The 13,150-nt window shown below is 53.1% G+C and overlaps 1 protein-coding gene across 1 annotated transcript in view; it reads left to right on the forward strand.

Annotated features, from left to right (window-relative positions):
• The first annotated feature begins 6,682 nt into the window (after positions 1 to 6,682).
• Positions 6,683 to 13,150, forward strand: part of RAMP1 (receptor activity modifying protein 1) — a 41,942-nt gene continuing 35,474 nt past the window's right edge. The window contains exon 1 of the mRNA XM_055586588.1: positions 6,683 to 6,833. Within this exon, the coding sequence (XP_055442563.1) occupies positions 6,782 to 6,833 (52 nt within the window). The 5' untranslated portion in view covers positions 6,683 to 6,781. The remainder of the gene's footprint in view (positions 6,834 to 13,150) is intronic.

Below are 13,150 nucleotides of genomic sequence, written 5' to 3' on the forward strand. Positions count from 1 at the left end.
GTCTTTTCCAGTGAGTCGGCTCTTCACATCAGGTGGCCAAAGGATTGGAACTTCATCTCCAGCATCAGTCCTTCCAGTGAATATTCAGGATTGATTTCCTTTAGGATGGACTGGTTTGATCTCCTTGCAGTCCAAGGGGTTCTTAGTGGTCTTCTCCAACACCACAGTTCAAAAGCATCTTTTCTTCAGTGCTCAGCCTTTATGGTTCACCTCTCATATCCATACATGACTACTGGAAAAACCATAGCTTTGACTAGCTAGCTACCGCTTAGCTACTAGTATTTATATAGAACTTAGATCTTAAGGTGGCTCAGATGGTAAAGAATCTGCCTGCAATGTGGGAGACCTGGGTTTGTTCCCTGGGTCCAGAGGATCCCCTGGAGAAGGGAATGGCTACATACTCCCAATATTCTTCCTGGAGAATTCCATGGATAGAGGAGCCTGGTGGGCTATAGTCCATGCAGTCGCAAAGAATTGAACACGATTGAGTGACTAACGCTAACACTTTAGATCTTTTTTTTTTTTTTTTTTTTTAAACCTGAAACACTGTATTAGTTTTGCCAAACATCAAAACGAATCCACCACAGGTATACATGTGGTCCCCATCCTGAACCCTCCTCCCTCCTCCCTCCCCACACCATCCCTCTGGGTCGTCCCAGTGCACCAGCCCCAAGCATCCAGTATCGTGCATTGAACCTGGACTGGCAACTCGTTTCATACATGATATTACACATGTTTCAATGCCATTCTCCCAAATCTTCCCACCCTCTCCCTCTCCAACAGAGTCCATAAGACTGTTGTATACGTCAGTGTCTCTTTTGCTGTCTCGTACACAGGGTTATTGTTACCATCTTTCTAAATTCCATATATATGCATTAGTATACTGTATTGGTGTTTTTCTTTCTGGCTTACTTCACTCTGTATAATAGGCTCCAGTTTCATCCACCTCATTAGAACTGATTCAGATGTATTCTTTTTAATGGATGAGTAGTAGTCCATTGTGTATATGTACCACAGCTTTCTTATCCATTCATCTGCTGATGGACATCTAGGTTGCTTCCATGTCCTGGCTATTATAAACAGTACTGCGATGAACACACTTTAGATCTTAATAACATCATAATACTTAGGGTTGATAGTAATAGTCCCCTGACACATCAGAGAATGTCATTAATATATTATGTATATTAACGTATATTATGGACATTGATTGTTTAAAATAGCTTTGCTTTTCCTGCCAGGAAGCTGAGAGCCAAACTCCTGCATCACTTGTAACAGTGTACTGTTAAAGAAGGCAGGCTCTGAAGCCAGATTCCCTTGATGCAGGTTCCTGGCTGAGCTTGTCAGCTGTGTTTAACCTTGGACAAGTTAGGTAATAGCCCTGGGCCTCAGTTGTCTGGTGAAGATGGAAGCACCTGCCCTCACGGGATGGCGTAGAGTGTTTGCCTCAGTACTTGTCACAGTGGATGAGCCTGTCACGCTTTGCTGTTGCTGGAAGGGCCTCTGCGAGCAGTGTGCAGTGGTGCGTCTTTCTGCGCAGCGACTGCCCGGACTCTCTTGTGCTGTCCTGCTGCTTTGCTTTCATTCTACTTTCTTATCTTCTTTCTCTCTTCTGTAAATGCCTATACCCTGCCTCTAAATTTCTTAGAATGAAGCAGGCCATAAGTTAGTATGTTACTCAGGGGGCAGTTGATTGCAAATGATAGAAATACTACTCAAACTAGCCAAAGCACACAAAAAAGTAAAATTTAACTTACGTAATGGACACCTCCAGAAAAGAATTCAGATATAACTGGATCAAGAGCCTTCTGCTTTCTTCCCGTTTTCTCTTTTCATCTTTTCTCTCATCCCTCCCTTCTTCCCCCACCCCCTCCACCTCCACACTCACACACTCCTGAGTAAGCAGGAATGGTTACAGTGCTCACCGAGAACTTCTAGGAAATAGGCACACAGCAGTGCTCAGGTTTGAATGCCGAAACGATGAAGCTGAGTGCTCCCAAGACGCCGCTGGTTATGTCTCATGTTTGACAGTTGTGCTGTGTGAGCAGACCACAGAGCGGAGCTGTTATGCTTACAAGTGCGTCTTTGGAACCACTCATTCCTTACTGATAACGACTGAAGCATCGCCTCTGGACTGCTACCCTGGGAGTGGGGACTCCAGCAAAACCTTCCCCATTGTGTCCGCAGATGACTGCAAAGCTGTCTGTAGAGCACGGGATGCTCTTTCCTTCCATGCTCACTAGTGCTGCTCCATCCCTGTCGGGTTCGCACCGTTTCCCATGAGAGCCTTGCTGTCGCCATTATCTCTGCTCCTGTGTACATAACATAGTTTTCCTCCCGTCATTTTAATAGAGGTTTTCTCTTTATTACTGGTTGTAAGCAATTTCACCATGGTGTGCCTTGATGTATTTTTCTTCATTCTTGTCCTTGGGGTTTGTTGATATTCTTGAATTTATAGATTTATCAAAATTTTTACACAGTACTTCACATATTTGTCTGACTGAACTCCACTGCACATATATTAAGCCACTTGAAGTTGTCTCATGGTTCTTTGCTGTTTTGTTCTTAAGTCTTTGTTCTGAGATGTAGTAGTTACTTAAGAGTTTATTAGATCTAGTCAGTTCTTGCTTTGAAGCTTTGTCAGGTGGCCCCAGGGCAGCCTTTATAGTTATTTTTTTTTTTCTGACTCCAAAGGCAGTAATTCTCATTACTCTTCTGCTTATCTCAAGGTTTTTTGTTGGGGGCCAGAGTGAGGCACTCCGCCCGTGGCAAAGGTCATGAGGAAGGAGGCTCGACATACGCAAAGGCGGGATCGAGCCTCAGGAGTCCCCCTGGAAATCCTCGAGCATCTACCCCCATAACCAGAGCCTGCCTACTTTACTACTTTGTGGTCTCACCTACACCTCTGACTTTACGGGGGGCTGTCCCCCACCACCTCTTTCGGAGAAGGAGTTAACTTAGAGCTCCAGTTAATAAAAACTCCTGGGCGTGAAAGAGTGTTTTAACCTACAAACTCCTCTGAAGGTTCTCTAGCCTGCCTGACATGCTTGTCCGGCCACATGTGATTGCTCACAGCCTCCCAACCGTGAGAGGCACTAGATGCTTTAAACCTTCTAAAAACAGGTTCCTTAGAAAAGTTAGAAAACTATTAGTATAAGTATAATGGGCTGATTAGAAATTGTATTGGTGAAGGGTTTTTCATTTGTTGAGCCAATGTTTGTTGCTATTGAGCCAATGTTTGTTGCTAAGTCTCCACATCCCCTGCCCTTACACACATTAATGAATATATAGAAGAAATAAGTATTAACCTTTGATATAAATCACGTTAGACCTTAGGCTAAGTAAATTCTTTCCTTAACTAAAACCCACTACACCCTCACCTTATAGGAATGTAACTTTATTTGGGTGGCGTCTGTTTTAAGAATAATCACCCCTGGAGAAATAAGTGTCCTGGTTGACTGACCGCTGTCACAAGGAGAGGGTCATAAATTGTCAGCAGGCCCCCTGGCCAGAAGATGATGTAACATCCCTAAGACCTCTGTATACATTTGTATGAAGCACCTGACTTTGATAAAAGTCAGGACGGCTGACCCCGCGTGACTTTTGCATAACATCTCAGTGTATAAAAGTAGACCATGGAAAATAAAGAATGGGGATCAGTTCCTCGAAAGACTGGTCTCCCCATGTCGCTCGCTCTCTCACTCTGGCTGAGTCTCCATCTGGAGCGGGGAACCCGCCATGCTTACTAATTATGCCTGGGCTTCTAAGATCCGACCGGGGAGGCCTCAGTGTCTCCTCTCCTTCGGGAGAACGGAAGGACGCCTGCGGCCTACGTAAGTGGTGCAAACTTCTTGTCTTGAAGTTTTATTGGTCTCCCGCGTAAACCAAACTACTCAGCCTCTTTTCTCCACTGAATTTTCCTACTGAGCTATCCTCATTCTATTACTCTTTACATCTTTAATTAATATCTAATTGAAGCTATTGTATCCTGATCCTCGCCGACGCCGTCCCTGCTTCGAACTCCCTGGATCAGCCGAGGCTGGACCCCGGCAGTTTTTCACTATGGTTGGTGGAGCTGGAGCTTTTCCAGGCCCTGCGTGAGCTCTGAGAGATTGTTCCAACCCGCTCCTGGCCAGGGCTTTGTTTTCCTGCCTCAGATACTGTCCTTACATGCATACTCTGATCAGTATTCAGCTGCCGCTTTCTCTGTGCAGCTCTCTCCTCTCCAGTACTCTGGCACCCTGCTAGCGCCAGCTGCCTTGGCTCCCCAGCCTCCCAACCCTGGGAGCCCCCAGACTGTGTCTAGAAACTGCAGGCAGTGAGCAGTCATACGGCTCACCTCACTTGTTTCCCTGCTCTCAGGGCCGTTGTCTTGTGGTCCAGGGTGAGAACTGTTCCTTGATCTGTTTTGTCCAACGTTTTAGTTTAAGTGGGGAAGGTGAATCCGGTCCCTGTTACTTCATAATGGATGGAAGCTGAAGTGTTCTTTTAACTTGGAGTTTTTAGTCATGTTGACCTGTCTAGGTTGTGTCTTTAGCCCTGCTGTGCATGCAGGAAAGCATGTGGCCATCTTCTCAACTCTCCCATTGCTTACCCTAACATTCGTGTGGATGGAGGTGCCCAGGGAGAGGACTGTCCACGCTGCCAGCAAGAAAAATGGCTGGGGCAAAACTGGCAACTCTTACGATATCACAGGTATAAAGACATTAGAGTTTGTCCCACTTCCATACCTCTGCCAAAGGGAAAACCCATAGTAATTACTGGGGTGTCTCTTACCCAGACCCAAGGTGCAGATAAGAAAACCATTAGGGGAGAAAGTGCCATGGTGGGTACACCCCCAACTATGGCATTCCCAAGAGAATTGTGAGCTTCCTGAGTCCACAGATTTGAGAAGTACACTCTGTCTTGTCAGGTACATGTATCTGTCAGGGTGGGCAGTGTGAGAAAATGGAGAGGAGAAATGGCAAGAGGGCTTCCCACCCAGACCATGCCAGCCCCAACAGTGGAAGGAGAGGGGTCCCCGGTGCCTTGGGGAATGAAAGAGCCCAGCTATAAGCAGGTGCAGAGAGGTCCACAAGCCACGGGGGAAAGGGTGAGTGGAGGGCGGGTCTGAGAGAGCAGAGATCCTGTGCTTCACGGGGAGGGGCTGGGACCTCACCCCCCCCCCCACCCCCCAGCCCAACACAGTTGTGCCTTGGCCAGCGGGCTGTTCGCTCTGGCCTGCAGCCTCCTCATACACTCACCCGCCCAGCCCTCAAGGCTTCTCACACTGCAGCTGAGCCAGCTGCACCAGGCCCAGGCCTGTGGTTGCTGTGTTACTGAGATTTTTGCAGATGCCTCACTGGATTACCAACTGAAGGGCAGAACAACCTGCCTTGTTTACCCAGCATCTGTCTCTTAAATGAATAGAGAGGGAGGCCAGGCCACGCGCTGGGGTGTATCTTCCTATGTTTGGGGAAGAGGGGCTTAGCTCGAGCGAGCGCGTGCTCCTCCACCGTGGGACCCCGGCCCCTCAGGCTCCAGGCTACAGGCATGCAGGTCCTCAGTGCCTCCTGCCCGCCTGGCTGTCAGCTGCTGCTGTTCACAGAGCTGTCGGCAGAGGGATGTGTTGAGTCGGTCCACACGGACTGACCACGGAATTCTGCACTAGGCACTCCGCTAGGCGTCAGCAGCTTCGGTCACAAAGGTGTGATTCCTGCTCCTCCTAAGGGCAGGGGTTGATTCCTTAGCATGAGCATAAATGTACTCAGTTGCTGAGAGTTCTCAGAATAGGCTGTTACAAGCAGGAACCTCTGCAAAGTGAGGCACAGCCACCAGCAGAGCTCAGAGGGCCCAGGTCAGTTTCGCTAGGCTGGGCTGATGCCTCCCAGGTCAGACCTAAGCATGCAGGTTACCTGCACTTGCCCAGATTCCCAGGGCTCTCGTGTCCCCCCACCCCAGGGAGCCCTTCTCTTTCTACAAGTTCAGAGTCAGAAAGAGGCCCTCCCAGCCGCCTCTGACTTTCGCCCCCCATGTCAGGCAAGAAGTCCACAAGGGCCACCTTTCTGTACCCCCAGGAGCCCTCTTCCCTCTAGCCCAGGACCTACACCTACCTTCCAGGCACCTCCTCCGGTGCACCCACACCCACCATTCCCGTCATTCCAGCTCCTCGCTGGACCTGTGGGCCCTTTTTTTGGTTATTCTGAATGTCTCCAAGAGCCAGGGCTGGTTTTGTCCTCTCAGGAACCCCAGTGCCTGCACCTTGGGCGAGGCGGATGGGCGAGGGTGACCTTGGTCTTCTACAAAGTAGACCCCCGAGGTAGAGCGGTTGTAACCCACAGAGCGAAGGAGAGAGGTACCCGGGAGGGCCTCGAGAGGCCCTGTTTAGAAGAGCCGCCCCAGTTAAACAAGTGGCAAACACTTCAGGAGCATCCGAGCCTCGGTCGAGGTCGTCGCCGGAGTGTGCGGTCCCCCGGGCAGGGTCCTGGAGACACTGCGCGGCTCCCTCGCAGTGTCTCCCCGTCCGGCCCCGCGCTCTCCTCGCTGGTGCAGCGTCTGCCCCCGCACCTCGGCCGGCAGGTGCTGGCCAGCCCGGCTCGCCTGCTGCGGGCCCTCCCTGCGGGGTCCCGGCGCGGCCCCCATCACCGCGCGGGCCACCCCTCCAACCGCCGCGGGCCGCAGTGGGCCGGGCCCCGCGGCAGCCGCCTCCCGCCCGCTCCGCTGCCGCCCCCGCCCCCGGTGCGGCGGGCTCAGTCCTCGGCGGGGCGCGCGGCAGGCGGCTGGACTCGGCTCGGCTGCAGCCATGGCCCCGGGCCTGCGCGGCCTCCGGTGCCGCAGCCTCTGGCTGCTCCTGGGTGAGTAGGCAGGGGTCCCGGCTCCGGCTCAGGACGGGCCGCGGGCGGGGGGCGCCTCCTTCCGGGGAAGGGGCGGCTTCGGAGGCCTCGCGGGGGCGTGGGGCGCGGGCACTCAGGTTCCGGAGGAAACCGTGACCGACCTCATGGCACCTTGGCCCCCGGCTCCAGGCTGCAGGCAGTTTCGGGTTCCAGAATCAGAACCACGTACCATTTACCTAGAAAACTGGCTAAAACTGAAAATCTGACACATTCACAGCCAACAGTTGCTGGTTTGTAGATAAGCCTCCTTTGCAGAAATGAGGCCAGCCATTCTCTTCGGGGCATTTCCACAGGGGTGTGTGTGTGTGTGTGTGTGTGTGTGTGTGTGTGTGTATGGACTTGCCTGTGTGTGTGTGATTTCCACAGGGTGTGTGTGTGTGTCTGTGTGTGTGTGTGTGTGTGTGTGTGTGTGTGTGTGTATGGACTTGCCTGTGTGTGTGTGATTTCCACAGGGTGTGTGTGTGTGTGTGTGTGTGTGTGTGTGTGTGTGTGTGTATGGACTTGCCTGTGTGTGTGTGTGTGTTGATTTGCCGCTCTGTGTGGGTGTGTGTTGACTTGCCAATCTGTGTGTGTATGTGGGTGTGTGTTGACTTGCCTGTGTGTGTGTGTGTGTGTGTGTGTGGCTAGCAGCAGTCCAGAGAGGGGCTCTTGGGGAGGTGGCAGAACACGCCTGGCTCTCTGTTCTGAGACCATGGTGGCAGGAGCCTGCAGCTGACTCAGCAAAATTTAGCAGAAATTGTCATCTTCAGTTCCCTCTTCCCACTGTTTTCATAAAATGCTAAGCAACCTTCCTGAACTGCCTCAGCTATTGGATTCATGTATTTAGTTACCATTTAATAAAAACCAAATCAGTCATGTAAAGTGGAAGAATCCAGTGGCCCAGGGAGGCCCCACGGTTCTTCCTGGTAGCTGTGTCCTGGCTGCCAAGCAGTGATGCTGCCCTTGGGGAAGGGGTCCCCACATTGCCGTGCAGCTGCTCAAGAGGCAGCCAGGGGTTGCGGGGCTTGTCTGGGAGGCGGGAGGCTGTCACTCCGGGCTTCCAGTTCCCACACCTCGCCAAGGAGTGTTGGAGCTGCCCAAAACCCTTAGCATCTACTTCAACAGAATGTACTCTGAAAGCTGATCCTGCCACTTAAGTGGTTTTTGCTGAAGGTATATGAAAAGCAGAATCTTATAATAATATTATTCTCTTCTTTTGCATTAGGATCTGTGGGTTTGACCTGGAATGTACTGTTTTAGTTTCTTAAGAAACGAGCATTTCTCTTTCAGCAAGGTAGAGAGCTGGGCTGAGCCCAGCTTATTTAAGCATAAATAAACAAATTCTCTTTCCTACCATCCAGAAGCTGCACCCTCTAAAGCTTATGTAAATAAAACACTTTATCATGATCACATATTAAAGACCTTCCTTGTTTACCAAGAAAATAACGTTCTGGTGGAAGGTCAAAGTCCTGGAACCCTAACATTCTGAGAGGTCTGGCTAATGTTATATCATGGAAGAACAAACACAGCTTTATGAGGTTATCAGCTAATTAGCGTCATTGGAGCCGAGCTGTAGTCAGAAGAATTAGGAGAGCGCACGTTTTTCTTTCCAAGGGGTAGTGTGAGCTAGAGCCCCTTGGTGATGAAGATTTTGCTACCCAGAATAGCAAGGTGGAATTTCTTATTTTTCATCGGTCAGAAAAGAGGGACATTTCCAGAGGAGCCAGAGTCCGTGTGTAATGACTTCGTTGTAAGCTCCCGTCACCACCCGCCCACCTTCACTGGACAGTGCTGGCCGGCGTCGGCCTGTTTGAACTCCTCTGTCGTCTGTCCTGGGAAACACGCACCTTCCCTCGCGTGCTGGGGGAGGGGGTACTTCTTGCAAGGCTGCTATGTCCCTGGGTCGGGAAGACCCCCTGGAGAAGGGAATGGCTACCTACTCCACTATCCTTGCCTGGAGAATCCCGTGGACAGGGGAGCCTGGCGGACTACAGTCCACGGGGTCGTAAAGAGTCAGACACAGTGACTAACACTGTGTTTATTGAAATATGTGACTTTATATAAATACAAGGGTAGCTGTTTGGAACCGACCAGGACATCACAGGAAATGCAGTCCACGTGACTGCTTCAGATTGTCATGCTGCTTTAAATCCAGAGGCGGCTCTAATCCTGGAGTCCACATCTGAAAGATTCTTTTTTTTGCTCATCGACTCAGTGTGTCTGTTCACCCTGTGTGTGTAGTGGCAGGGAGACGTTTCTGGGCATCCGTCTTCCTTCTACAGCTGCATGCCTGGCAGTGTGCACATCGTCAGGCCAGGGCTGTTGAGAGATGTTTATGCCCACATCAGAAGTGGCGGTAACCACACGTCAAGGAAGGGTTTTAGGTGAAATCCTTACTCGGGGCAAATAGCTAGTTGGGGAAAGCCGGTTCCTCCTGCTTTCCCCCAGGATGAAGCAATCCCGTAGCTTCTCCTCACTTAGAAACGGCGCCTGGCAGAGTGTGTGATGGCGGCTCCCCGCGTGACCTGAATTCCAGCGAAGATGCTGAGCCATCAGCAGGGCAGCCCCTAGGGCTTGGCAGCCTTCAGGCCCAGAGCCTGTCTTTCCAGAGGGCCGCCTGGCACGGAGGGCTCCCCGCTCCAAGGGCCCTGGCCCAGTCCCGCCCGCCGGGACGGTCTCGGGGAGGGACCCGGGACCCAGGCCCAGCTCTCCGTTTAGTCCTCTCAGCTGGACATGGGGGCCGTGCGGCCAGGTCCCATCCCAGGAGCCGCAGGGGTCCCGGGGAGGGGGCAGCAGGGCACCTCTCCAAGACAGACACACTGACAGACAGACCTGAGTGAGCCCCAAGAGATGAACGTTTCCAGCCCATGACACCGTCACATTTGAGTCTGACGTGTGCCCAGCAGAGTGGTGGGCCTGGTGAGTGGCAGACACATGGTGGGCTCTGAGAAGGGCACACACCGGCGGGTGGGGGAGCTGTGAGATCCCTGCCTGAGAACCTCTCGTTCTGCCAGGGACTCGGGAGACCTGAAGAGGAGACGGGGAGCCTGGGGAGGGGTCGGGGGAGGGGCAGAACCCCCGCCGGCCCTGGGTGCCCCCCCCCACCCACCTGCCCCTGCTCTTAAGCATCCTCCTGGCACGTGGAGACCACAGGACGCTGCTGGGGCTCTGCCCTGTCCCCCCAGCCTCCTCTTACCACCCCCATGGTGTGCCCACAGGGATGTCCTGGGCACCAGCCCTCCCCCGCTCCAGGATGGATGACCTTGGGGCTGGGTAACGTTTCTAGAGAACACGTCTGTTCTTGGCCAGGAGGGTTATGTCAACACAGCAGCGGGAGGAGGCTCCCAGGCTAAACAAGAGCTTATTCTTGGTGACATAATGACAGTATTGTTGTTCATGGAGAAAGACAAAAAAATTCCCCTAAGATTGTTTTATGTTAGTATTTTCTTTGACATCGAAAGACATCACTGCAGTGATCATTCGAAACACGGATTCTGAGCAGCTTCACTAAAGCAGGGTCCATGGCCAAGTCTCAGCAGGGGAGCAGGGGACCCGGGCGTCTCATCACAGCCAGGCCACTCTTATTTCCTGCTCATTAGACCTCCCAGTGTCCCTGTCACGTTAGTCCTGATCCCACCCCCCTCCCTCCCGGGTGGAGTTCTCCGGTGAATTCTGTGGGACCAGGGACCAGAGGCCACTCCCTGCACCCACCTGGGCAACACCCACCTGTGTGTGCTTCCAGGGCTCTGTACCCCCATACCCGAGAGGCTCACCAGCAAGGGTTCTCCCGAGCCAGGCCTCACCTGGGAGGATCAAAGACAGCAGTTTACCCGGCAAATGACTGAATGACAACGCCTGCCTCGCTGTCACACGCTCCAGTCCACCGTCGACTGGAACGAAAGCAGTCCATGAATCAGCAGACTTGAGAACTGGACCATAAAGAAGCCCGAGCAGTGAAGAATGAATGCTTTCGAACTGTGGTGTTGGAGAAGACTCTTGCGAGTCCCTTGGACTGCAAGGAGATCCAACCAGTCCATCCTAAAAGAGATCAGTCCTGGGTATTCATTGGAAGGACTGATGCTGAAGCTGAAGCTTCAATCCTTTGGCCACCTGATGCGAAGAGCCAGCTCATTGGAAAAGACCCTGATGCTGGGAAAGATTGAGGGTAGGAGGAGAGGGGGACACAACAGAGGATGAGATGGTTGGATGGCATCCCCGACTTGATGGACATGAGTTTGAGCAAGCTCCGGGAGTTGATGATGGACAGGGAGGCCTGGCATGCTACAGTCCACGGGGTCGCAAAGAGTTGGACATGAATGAAGGACTGAACAACAGCAATAGCAAACCTCATGTTTTGGGGGAAGAGGCCTGAAAGGCAAAGGCGAAGCGAGGTGACAGAGGCTGGCCCCTCTGCGTGAGGCATCATCGCCTCGGGCAGGTTCCAGGGTCCGTTGTTATGGACAGACGCTGTGGTCCTGGTAGACACGCAGAAGAGGGAAGCACTCCCTCCTGCTGGAGACTCCCCTGGCTCCTAACACTAGGGCCACGTGGGGCCAGGCCTGCCAGGGGCTTTCGAGAAGCCAGAACAGACCTGGAGCGTTAAGAGAGCCGTCCCTGGATGGGAGTGAGGAGTCTCCCAGCTGATCTGCTGAGGCGGGGCGCTGAGTATGGAGGAGGCACAGGCTCCGAGGTCCCCCTCCCCTTCCGTGGTTGGCTGTTGAAGGGTTCCTGGTAGCAGTTAGAAGATGGCGCTATGCACAGTCAGAGAGGGCTCTCTGCTGGGCAGGGTGGAGGAGGTGATGGTTCACTGGGCCTTGAGGGTTGAGTAGGAGTTTTCACTTGTCACACAGAGTTTTTGTTTTTGTTTTTGTTGTTTTCATTTTGTCTTTTGGGTTCTTGTTTTCTTTTTCCAGAGTAGAAAAAGAAAAGTAGTTTTCTTTTTCCAGAGAAAGGCTGAAGGTAACATGTTCAAACCAAGTGCTGTTAACATCATCCTCTGGGGCATTTAGTGACTGGCCAGGCAGGTAGCTTCCTGGGCATTTGGCTCCCGAGTGGCTGCAACCAGAGGAGTCCTGGGAGTGGGTGGTTCCCAGTGTGCTGGCCCCAGCTGGGAGAGCAGAAGGTGATTCGGCTGGAACGCACAGAGCAAGGCTTTTCCTGCAGCTGTTAGGAAAAGGTCCGGGCAGAATAGAGGTGGCGCTTTAGAAACCCCATTCCTTAACCTGCAGAAAGTAGGGAAGAGCAGAGGCAGCGTGAAGATCAGCTGTGATCACAGCACTCGGCTCCCCGCTCTCAACATTCCCTCAGATTTACTGATTTTAATTGAGGAGTGACTTCCCTCGTGGCTCAGCCAGTTACAGAGACTGCCTGCAATGCAGGAGACCCGGGTTCGATCCCTGGGTCGGGAAGATCCCCCGGACAAGGGAATGGCTACCCACTCCAGTACTCTTGCCTGGAGAATTCCATGGACAGAGAAGCCTGACAGGCTACATTTCATGGGGTTGCAAAGAGTTGGACACGACTAAGCAACTTCACTTCTTCAAGTCAACTGAGTAATTGGCATAGAATAAAGAATGCACTTCAAGTGTGTGACTTAGAAGGTCCTGGGATATGTATGCACCCAGGTGGACTCAAGACTGTGCTCATGGGTACCCACCACCTCCAAAGTCTGCCTCTGTCGCCTCCCCTTCCTGCCCCCTTCCACCACCCCTGTGGGGCTCACACGCTGTGAGTCACTAAGGGCCCCTCACACCGCAGACCCTCAGGGAGGGCCGAGTGCGGCTGGTCCTGTAGACACACGTTCTGGGAACCAGCCCCGTTGGCCCACTTGGTGCAGAAGGGTCTCATTTCACAGAGAAAGAAATTGGCCCAGAGGTGACGGGGCCCGGGGGCCCAGCCTGGGTGGTGGGGGCAGTGGGCTGGGGCCCAGAGGCCCACTGGCTCTGCCAGGGGAGGCTCTGAGCCCAGCTCCCCGGCCGGCCACTCCAATAAGGGAGGGGCCCTTCCCACGGCTCGCTCCCCACCCGTGACCCCAGCCCTGGGAGGCCCATGCGGGTGTGCGGCTCTGTCTCTGCAATCGTGGCATGAGCTGAGCGGCAGCAAGACGGGTCGGTTCTGTGGGCATGCAGCCGCAGGCCAAGGGCACAGGTGAGAAGAGAGACCTGGCGGGTCCTCCCCTGGGCCCTCATCTCTCGTTAGAAAGCCCAAAGGCCCCCAAGCCCCAGGGGCCCCCGTGGGGCGCCGGCCACCCTGTCTTTCTGGCCCCAGGCCCGTTGCCATAGCGATCCTGCCAGGGCCAG

This window comes from Bubalus kerabau, chromosome 6, assembly GCF_029407905.1.
Source record: "Bubalus kerabau isolate K-KA32 ecotype Philippines breed swamp buffalo chromosome 6, PCC_UOA_SB_1v2, whole genome shotgun sequence".
NCBI classification, from domain to species: Eukaryota; Metazoa; Chordata; class Mammalia; order Artiodactyla; family Bovidae; genus Bubalus; species Bubalus kerabau.